The following is an 11,269-nucleotide window of genomic DNA, read 5'->3' on the forward strand; positions in this document are numbered from 1 at the left end:
ATGCATCTATCCGTCATCTTTACTATAATAATGGAAAGAGCTGGGTCATACACGTACGTGATGTAGGAAAATTATGTTTGACACATCATCACGTCTGAACTACTGGACTGATTGATTTGAAATTTTGCATAAAGATTCTTCATTAACCGAGGATGGGTATAGGCCTATTTTCAAATTTCGAATTTTTTATTACGTCAAGTTTTCATTTTGCAAAGTTTTGAAATAGACCCTTGCGAAGCACGGGTTACCAAATAGTGTACAATAAACACAAACTATTTTCTCACAGAAATTGTAGAAAATTTAATTTCAAAGAGAAAGATGTAGGATAAGTCTATAATAGACAAATGCAACCTTGAAAAAATAATCCTTAATACATACAAAACGCATGAAGAATAGAGAGCTTAACAGATTTTGTCTATTCTCCATGCGTTTCGTGTGCAATTAAGGTTTATTTTTTCAAGGTTGTATTTGTCTATTATAGACTTATCCTACATCTTTCTCTTTGAAATTAAATTTTCTACAATTTCTGTGAGAAAATATTCTGTGTTTATTGTACATGTAACATAGTAAATCTGCTTCAAACCTAAAAGGAACTTGTTTTTCGGGACCAAGTTTCGCGTATTTTGTCACATATTTATCTCAAAAATTACTATAGCTAACGATCTGGAAAATGGTTGCATTCAATTTCTCAATGCTGTTGCATTCAACAGCCAACAAATACCCGTAGGGCAGGAGAACTGAAATTCAGACGGTGAAATTCAGACGGAATCTTTCACTCTGTATTACTTGGTAACTGAGCATTTTCAGACCTACCGGTATGTCAATAAGAACTTTTTTCTTCTTTTGATGTGAGGAATCACCCCCTGGCTTATGGGCACCTTTTTTCAGAACACTCTCTATATTATAATACAGATTATTTATATTATATATTTTTTTATTACATATTAAAATACAAATAGGCTACCGTACTAAAATATTTTATCTCTGGATAAGAGTTACAGACCAGCATTTCCTCGATTGAATAACTTGCTTTATTCTTCAACCATCCTTTTATTGCTCTCTTAAAACTATCAAGATCATAATTCCGTACTTCCAGTGATAACCTGTTGAAAATTTTCACTATTATATTATATATATATATATATTATATATATATATATATATATATATATATATATATATATATATATATATATATGTGAGTGTAGCATAAGGGACACACTATTATTCCTCACCAACCATATAGCATATAATATATCAAACTCTCTCACTCCCACTCAACCACATCACTCTCCCACACATACCCTTTCCTTCGGGCTCACTCTCTCTCTCTCTCTCACACACACATGGTAATGAATTGAAACGCAGATTTCTTTCTTTGATACTAATATCATACTTTAGTTAGATCAATAATGTTTCAATAGCCATCTAGATCTAGGTGAACTATTTGTAACACAAAAACTAATAATTAAAACCACCCTAAATAAACCTTGATCAGTCCCAACCGATATGGTTTTCAGTAACTTTAGGGACATGACAATAAGACAATAATTGTGGGTTGGAAACGTAATTTTGAATATTTATTATAATAAAATATAAATCCCATTTTCCCGGTGCTCTAAACTCGTTATTTAATAATAAGCCTACAGTTTAAGAGCCATCACTGATAAATACGTCACTTAGTATAAATAAGAAAAACAAAAATCATAAACCTTATTCCGGGCCACTTTCTCATTAATTCTTAATTCTCGTATATGTGTGTGATAAACGAAATTTGAATTTGAAATCACAACATTTTTTGAAAAATATACATTTTTGAATTACGTGCTTATTCTACGAAAATTGAAACCCCTTTCTTAGCTGTCGTCTAGGAATAAGAAATATATTGACCGATAAATACAAACAATTTGGATGTAGATTAGGCGATTAGGCCTTGTGTAAAGAATTCAGCTTATAGTCTGTTATACAATGAATGAGCAATTCAATTCATAACATCTTAGTAGTCATCTTATGAATAGTGTGATCATTTATTAAATCAGTCTTATCAAGTCATAATTATCATCACCCAGCACAATTGAATAAATTAAGTCATACATTGAAAAAAAACATAAACTATTTATAAACTCACAGCACTTAATATAACATTTTCAACAATTTGAAAATTAATTTATGGAATAATAAGCATTTTCATTCAGAATTAGATTTACTGCGTTTTTTAATTTATACAGAGGCAAGTTTCTTCTAATATAAGATAGTGGCAGATTATTGAACATGGAGTAAAATAATTAGGAATAAATTTCAAGCTCTTACTCTTAATTTAAAACTCTACTCTTAATTTTAAATGTTACTTTATTAACTCAGTAAGTTCAGAAAGTTATTGCTCAGTTAAATCAGAGCTACAATTAAAAAGATTATTTGGGAATTATCAAATGGCACTTTTTGTTTTTCACTGGGATTTTCATTTTGTAACATGTAGAGACGCTTGTAGAACAACAATCTGTTAAAATTTTTATGGGAAAGATTTCATGAGGAAAATGAAGTTTTTCATTGACATTATTATCTATAACTTGGAACGCCATGATAAATCTTGGCATCTAAAGCTGTGTTTACACCAAAGTTATTAACAAAATGTTAATAACTTAAACCTCACAGATTATTATAGATTGAACAGCATTTGAAAAACACATATTATGTTCATCATGTGTATGATAAGTTATGTTCAATCTAATAGAATCTATTGGTGTTAACTGAGCCACAAATGGCGACCACGTGCTCTCCTAAAATTGAAAAATTTATTGTAGATTTCTGTTATTTGTTGTAACACGTGCTCTGAACATATTGTATGTAAGAATATGGATGCTGGAAGAGCTAGAATAATAAAAAGAACCGTTTGTCGAAACTATTGAGAATGCAGTTGAATAGCCTACCTAGCCAGACGACAGGGGTCATTATCCTTTTCAAAATAGTTTGAAACAGAATCAATTCTTTCATAGAAACTTGCTAACAGTATTCCTAACGTTATTCACATATACATAAAGTTATTCATGTTTACAATAGAAACCACATGGCTCACTGTGTTCTGTGTTGACCCTTGTATATAGCTATAGCATAAGTTGATGGCAGGTAAATGTAGATTGCATATAGCAATATAGATATATAGTTAGGAGAGAAGTAGAATATAGATATTATGTAGTTTACAACGTTACCACGTGGTTAGTATATGCTACAATTTTACCACGTGGTTAGCATATGAATATTATTGGAGCAATTATTTGATGATCAATTATTTGAATAAACATGATATGAGTAGATGTATATATAAATTGAGTCATGAAGTAGGTTAGGCTATGTATAAATTATTCAAAAAATATATGTTGTACGATGAATTATAATGTGTAAATAGATTTAGGTATGTTTGATTGAAAAATGTTGACAATTATTATAGTTATACAATGAGTATAAGAAACCTGCTTAATTAATAAGTATCTTATTAATTTGATTTATTCAATTCAATTGTAATGATATACTGTATGAAATTGTGTTTTGTTATTCATTTAATAAATATATTATTGAAGTATTTTCCATATTAGATTTATGAGATTAATCACTGTATTAATCAAATTCGATGTGTATGTATTCAATAATTGTCAGTATCCAAACTTTAGAGTTTAAATATTGGTAAAATATATGATATCATTTGTTTTAATAATGAAGGAGAGCCATAGTTTAAAATGATATATCATAATAAACATTATAGTAAATTTAAATTGATATTTGAATTCAGTTTGTAAGCAGAATATTAGGCTGAAGAGTTTGAGTGTAGGCGGAGCTAGTGGGCGAAGGGCGATGAGGGGTGGAAAATCGTGGTGCTAGTATATATTCAGGCAGACCATGTCTTGCAAGTTTAGTCTCTCTTGGGGAGTTTAGTCTCTCTTGCAAGTTTAGTCAAGGGTGGGGTGGTGTGGATTTGAAATAAGGGAAATTGAAAATTCTAAATACAATCTTTATTTAGCTCAGTCAATTCCCTATAGGATAATTGAAGTCTGAAACCAAAAACTCACTCCTACACTGAACACTGTCCAAAATCCAAGAGACTGAGTTTTTGGTTTCAGACTTCAATTATCCTATAGGGAATTGACTGAGCTAAATAAAGATTGTATTTAGAATTTTCAATTTCCCTTATTTCAAATCCACACCACCCCACCCTAAAAAGCCCAAATAAGTATTTCAAATTACATAGCATCAAAGTAAACAGCAAATTTAATTATTAAGCTTTTCTAAATACAAATCTGTAGATACAGTTTTAATTAACTTCTTGAAGCTTACAGTTGAAATTTTCTTCTAAGCACAAATAATAGTTTATTAGAGAAAGGCTCCCCTAATCATATTTATTCTTTAAAATTGATTAACTAGTTTATTTTTGAATGTAATATTATTTTAACTGGAGGTTCAATATTTTGATTTTATATCTTACTCTTCAAGTAATCTGATAAATAGGAACTGTTTGTTAAATTTTACTGTATAAAATTAAACTTGAACTGTAATATTTTCGAAAACTCAATCATCTTGTATTTATTTCTAATCATTGCTATATTTTTGATCAATTTTTTATAAATTCATATCAATTTAAAGTTCATTAATAAATTCATAATTAACCTTTGTTTTGCCTTTCACTTTGTACATTCCCTTACACACGACCCTGGCCTATCTCTTTTTATCTTTTTCTTCTATACTATTATAAGTTCAGTGAGTGAAATATAAGTATCCACACAGTGAGTGAAGTTTTAGTACAGTGTATTTTATCAATCCAAAGTGATTGATTGGCGCCGGGCAAAATTCCGTATAGAGTAAGGGAGTTCAAAACCCACTCTAAACAAAAAACGACAGTGGGAAAGAGTTCATAACGCAGCTTTACTATGTGACTGCCTTAAGTTAATATTATATCAATTTGAATTTACAATTCGAGACCGCAGCTCGGAAAAAGAAGACGATGATTAGCTCATAATATCGGGGACCGAGCTTCGTTCAGGAGTACAAAAGCATAAACAATTTATTACGAAAGAAGGAATTATAATGAAAAACAATTTTGGTCATGTGGTTTTTAAGAAGCGGTGATGAATAGGTCAGTGGTAGGCTATTTGGATTTTATATATTCCATTTCATATTCATACTGATTATTCTTTCGGGTTGAAGGTCTAATATATACTTATTAGATATATTGGAATAGTTATCTTGGAGTTTGGTAGAAATATATTACATTTGCATAGAACTCAATTAATTTATTTTAGTTATCTTCATAATTCTATCTATCTTTTATCTAACTATGCTTCTATTATTTACATGCTTTTGCTAAGGGACCACGACTTTTCAATAAACTGCAATCAGATATATCAGATGCATCCAGTTATAATTTGTTTAAGAATAGACTTAATCGCTTCTATGAAGAAAAACGTTTAATAGAGGTGTGATATTATTTACAATTTTTTTTGCTGTCTTCATTCAAATCTAGGCTTGTTTTTTTTAATTATTTTTTTCTGGGTAATTTATTGTTAGATTCATAATCCCATCTTGTGAAAAGCACACTGATTATTGTATAAAATTTACTTTATTGTTTGATACCTCAAAATTGTTATTGTATTATAATTAAGTTACTCAACTAGAGAGCGAGACATCCCTCAACACAGGTTTAGCCTAAAGAGGGATGCACTTTGGTTTTTTCTGTTACATGCTTAATATTATTATTTATGTTCAATAATTATGCTTAAGGTATGTATTTGTGTTACCAATTGTAATGTTCAATCATTATGCTTAATGTATGCATTTGTATTACCAATTGTAAAAATGCAGTGAAATAAACGAATTATTATTATTATAACTCTAATAGGTTACCAACCCATCCCCATCTTATATGATAAACCTTTAATCATAATCATAAACCTACATGATTAAAAAACAGCAGACATTCAATTTACTAGAACAAATAATGGAGTTCCTTCAAGTTCAGGTGTAGGCAACACGCCTAACTTCTTCCTACATTCGCTACCTTGTCTCTACGACACTGTACTTGCTTCTGTGAGACACCTTGTTCCAGTGAGAACTTGCTTCTGTGAGACTGTTATTTATAGCGCTACTAGTTTGGACGGAGACCTTGTCTCTATGAAACTGCTTGTCTGTGTGGGAACTTGTTCCTGTGAGACTGCCATTTATAGAAATACTTGCTCCTGTGAAACTTGTCTCTGTGACACTAATATCGTTCAAAAACACTACTTGTCTCTGTGAAACATCCCCGTTCCAGACAATCTATTCCTTTTTTTGTAACGCTTCGAAATATTATGAGATGATAAAATGTATTCCGCCGTTCCGTAAATACACAAAATATGTTTTTGTGTATTACTGTTTCTACAATATAACTATCACTATGTACTGAAAAACATTTAAAAAATGAATTGAAATTCATAGATCTTATTTGAAAGGAACAAATCATTCTTGAGCTTCAATTCTTTGTTGAAACAAAGGGTGGTTCAAGCTTCAATTTTACAACACTTTAGAACTACAGTTCTGATAATAATGATTGAAGTAAAATTTCCGTAACTAATCTACGAATATTTTTTATATAAAAATAGAATATTACCTATATTCAATGATTTATCTGACATCAGTTCAGAGAGATCTGGAATATGTTTCTTCTTTACATCTGGAAATTTGGAAAGTTTTCATTAGAGCAATGCATTTTCAAGCACAGAAAATGATTGAGTGCATTATTATATAGAGGCAAATCAAATATAAACGGGATTTTTGTTCCTGAGCGTCTACCTTTGGTAGGACTGGAACCGCGCTGCTAGTACGCTTGGGTGGGGTCACTAGGAGTGGGGAGAGCCAGTCGTCCCACACTTCCAGCCAGTTTTTCAGTTACAATCCCAATGTCGGAGCAACAAGTGCACCCTTCCACTGCGCAACGTATTATTATAAAATTTCTTGCTTGTGAAGGAGTTCCAGCGACGGAAATTTTTCAAAGATTGAGTGCTCAGTTCGGGGATCAAACATTGTCAAGGACTCGTGTGTTTGCGTGGCATAGAGAGTTCAAGGAAGGGCGAGAACGAGTGGAAAATGAGAAACATGATCGCCGTCCTCGGACCAGCATTACAGACGCAAACATTCGCGCGGTTCGAGACATTCTTGACGAAGATCGACGGGTGAAGGTATCCGAAATTGCAGAACAGGTAGGGATAAGTTATGGGAGTTGTCAATCGATCATCACAAATGATCTACAGTTCCGTAAAGTGTGTGCCAGATGGGTCCCTCGCCTATTGACCGCAGATCAGAAAATGAGACGTTTGGAGGCCTGTCAGAGACATGCAGCAAGGTTCACGGAAGAAGGGGAGACATTTCTGAGTCGGATCGTCACCTGCGACGAGACGTGGGTCCACCACTACACTCCGCAGTCAAAACAAGCCAGTATGGAGTGGCGGAGGAGAGGGGAGGCAGCCCCTGTGAAAGCCAAGACTCGACTGTCAGCTAGCAAGGTCCTTTCAACCGTCGTCTTCGACCGGCTAGGCATTTTGCTCATTGATTTTTTGCACGAGCGACGCACATTCAATGCTGCTTACTACTGCGAGCTGCTGACCAAGGTGAGGGATGCATATCGTCGCAAAAGACGAGACCAATCGATTCGAAAGGTTATCCTCCTTCACGACAACGCAAGGCCCCATACTGCAGCTCTAACCGTCTCTCAAAACTGAAAGAAATGCACTGGACTCAACTGGAACATCCTCCCTACAGTCCAGACCTATCGCCCTGCGATTTTCATTTGTTTGGGCCGCTTAAAGAAGCTCTAGGAGGGCGACGATTTGAAGATGACGAGGGCGTGAAGGAGTTCGTGCGCAATTGGCTCGTGACGCAATCAGCTTCGTTCTACGATGCTGGGATAAAAAACCTTCCCGCTCGCTGGGAAAAATGTATTTTTAAAGCAGGAGACTATGTAGAAAAGTAATTTATATTTGTCATTCATTTATCAATAAATAATTGTTATTTCAAAATAAAATCCCGTTTATATTTGATTTGCCTAATATAGGCCTGTATACTGGCTTATACACATGATAACTTAGAATACAGCAAAGTTTCAGATGAATTTACAAAATAATATTAACTGAATAATTATTATTGAACAATGATATGAAAAATACAATGTTGAATTACTGTAAGATACAATTTTTTCATCAATATAAAATTGGTGAGAGTTTGAACATATACTTTTTTCCATTTTAGGGAAAGGATACTCAGAATATATTTCCCATTATCTCTCTACCAAAAAACTGATATTAAGATTAATTAAAAAGATGCATCTTTGAAAAACGTTCAAGACGTTCAAGTGGTCAAATATTTTTAAAGCCCAGTAATTGAATCAATCATATTTTTAAATAGTAATTATTACACGCAATAAGCAACTAATTACTTATACCCCAACACATATAATATATAGTGGGGTGTATATTTATTCATTGAAATTGAAATTGAAATCAAAATTTTTAATTGAAAAAATTGTAAAAGTCTTCCTTTTTTAAAGCACAACTCTATTTAAAAATAAAATATTCTTGAACTTATGATTCACTTTGTTCACTTTCACAACTTACAACTAGTACTTCTACAACTTCTACGCCCTCACTTCAAGTCTGCAACTTATGTTGACTCTAGACCACTGAATATGATAAGCACTTAGCAAGGAAGTGTTGTAGAAGTGAAATTTTATAAGTGAACAAATTTAATTAGGTAAGTTTATAAGTTTAGATATTTGCCAATAGTTCAAATTACCTTGAAAGTAATAAAAATGTGCTCATTTCTCATTTATATTCTTTTCATTTATTACAGCAAAGTTTCAAATTCATCTCACTAGACTGATACCCAGATAAGCACGGGTGAGTAATGATGATCAAACAATCCTGGTGCGATGGGAACCCACAATCATAGCCTACACATGACAAGTGGAGTTGTCACGTTCCAAACCACTTGGCTCGAACGGCTAGCAAACGACAAAACTTGACTTATTCATTAAAAACACTTACCTGAGACAGATACTGAAGTTGTACCTCCAGTTCCTATAACTTCTTTCAACGTGGAATGTACTTTTGATGAGCTTGTGTTTGAGAAGAGATTCCCAGGTCGTTCTTCCTATAAAATAATACGAAAATGAAAAGAGATCAAGAATTGAATCTAGGTAATACCTTGCAGCTGAAAGTTAGCGTTAAAATTTTTCAGAAAATTTAATAAGAATATTGATTTTACATTTTAATTAACTTGTAAAATTTAAGAAATAAACAATTATTTGATGTTTTGATAATGATTGCTGCAGTATTGAGTATCTGGAGATTGTCTGTTCTATTTACCAACTGTAAACACCCAACTGTTGATGAACGACACAAATTAGATTGGACTCAATCGATTTCGTCTACAAACTCAAGACTCCTAACAACAATCAAATATGAATTCATATGATGGCGGAATGTATGGTAAGTAGTAAGTTTTTATACTTTACCTCATTGTCAAAACTAAAGATTTCAGAGTTCTTGGCGAATTTCTGTACATCACTTTCTGTCCAATAATCATCGGTCTCTCTTCTCATGATTCAAGTCGTTCTAATAAACAAGGTTTACTGTACCTAAAATAGAAATGTTGCAATACAGATAAATGGATTAGGACTAATATAAAAAAATGCAAAACAGATTTTATATGGTAATAGCCATCTAATAACGTGTTATTTCATCTTGTGTTCTACAAAGATTCAGTTTCATAACAATGTCAGCCAGAAGCAAGCAATAGCGTCCGCTAATAATAGATGGAAACAACTAGCACTGACTAAGTATTGAATTAGGAACCCTACAATTGAATTAATGATATTATAATTATTCAATTGGTGAAAAAGTTCCTAGTGAGTACATAATTGGTCACACTCACAATAAATAGTTTACTAGAAATGGATATTCACATGTTAAATGTTACAATAACAGAATAAGACTTAGTTGAATACCGTAAGCATTGTTTATGTGTCTACTTTTGTTACCATTTGACGTTATAATGCATTTTAATACTTTTGCTACTACAGTAGAATATTTTTTTATTTAGTAGTAATATTACCTACAAAAAGCTATCTATTCTTCTATAAGACGGCTCCGCAAAGGAGATTGGCGATCAGCAATGCAATCTGGATTTTACTGACTGCAGCTTGGAACAGGAACGTTGAATCAATGTTGAACCACTCCCACAGGTTCTTTAACCTTACAGTAGCCGCGCCCTTCTCGATCACACGAGCAGTCGGGTGTTGTAATTTTTACAACATCCAATTTTCCAAGTGTTATGTACTCTGTTTACTGTCAAAACATATAAATTAATTGTATAATTACTTTTTCCATCTTCTTGGATTATTTTACACCTATGAACATTTGGATTATTAGACCATATAGATCTCATAGACCAATAAGGTATACCAAGCAAAGCCATCAATTCTGTGTTATTGGTTCGTTTTCAGTCTCCGTATACAGTCTTTCCCTATCTTAAGCACTGTCGCGATTAAATGTCAAAATGGCACCTAAAGACTGAACTATTGCTTGATTGATACTGCAACTCAGTGGAGTGATGGGGAGAAAGTTTTGGAATGCATAGGTGACTCATTCACTGACACCAACCCATCCAATAGTTTTGTACAGAAAACTGATACTGTTGTACTTTTTACAACAGCGCGACTGCCGGAAGGTAAACCAGGATGTTTTTCTTCTTCCAGGCCGGCGTCTTTCTTCAATCTTGCTCTCCATAATAAACTGCATGAATCTGTAGTTTTCATTACGCATCACAAGTCCAAAATACCGACAAATACGACAAAAAGCTATGCAAAAGGTCTAATAATTTAGGAAATCTACAGGTTGCTTGTGAAAGTTAAAAGTGAACTTATGAAGGCTATATAAGATCATAATTCATAATTAAATGTCTCACTTACCAAAAAAATATTCATCCCTTTGGTTACTCCGTATTATAATTGAAAAAGATATTCTGTTTAATAATACACTACAGAAAGTACCAACTACTAAGATTCAAGATAGATAATGTTTTTAAACACGTACATAACCACACATAACCTATAAATAAGATTGTAAAGGGAATAAACAGCTGATTTTGATCTGCTGTCGTACTATGATGTTCGTAAAACGTAGTGCCAACTATAATAGTGTCAAAATTTCTCGTTTACATTTTAATCTTCATTCTACATAGTTTTTAAATTACA

The 11,269-nt window shown here is 32.7% G+C and overlaps 1 protein-coding gene across 3 annotated transcripts in view; it reads right to left on the bottom strand.

Annotated features, from left to right (window-relative positions):
• LOC111050447 (spermatogenesis-defective protein 39 homolog) overlaps positions 1 to 11,178 on the bottom strand; it is a 40,868-nt gene extending 29,690 nt beyond the window's left edge. Inside the window, exons 1-5 of one of the 3 annotated variants that reach the window (XM_039432588.1) lie at positions 10,985 to 11,165; positions 10,129 to 10,361; positions 9,530 to 9,652; positions 9,060 to 9,165; positions 6,632 to 6,694 (exon numbers count right to left, since the gene is read on the bottom strand). In XM_039432588.1, the coding sequence (XP_039288522.1) occupies positions 6,632 to 6,694; positions 9,060 to 9,165; positions 9,530 to 9,616 (256 nt within the window). In that variant the 5' untranslated portion in view covers positions 9,617 to 9,652; positions 10,129 to 10,361; positions 10,985 to 11,165. Of the gene's footprint in view, positions 1 to 6,631; positions 6,695 to 9,059; positions 9,166 to 9,529; positions 9,653 to 10,128; positions 10,362 to 10,984 lie in introns of all 3 variants that reach the window. The other 2 variants (XM_039432590.1, XM_022336765.2) reach the window with 2 other exon arrangements.
• Between the last annotated feature and the right edge of the window lie 91 nt (positions 11,179 to 11,269).

The sequence above is a fragment of the Nilaparvata lugens genome, chromosome 7 (genome assembly GCF_014356525.2).
Source record: "Nilaparvata lugens isolate BPH chromosome 7, ASM1435652v1, whole genome shotgun sequence".
Lineage (NCBI taxonomy): Eukaryota > Metazoa > Arthropoda > Insecta > Hemiptera > Delphacidae > Nilaparvata > Nilaparvata lugens.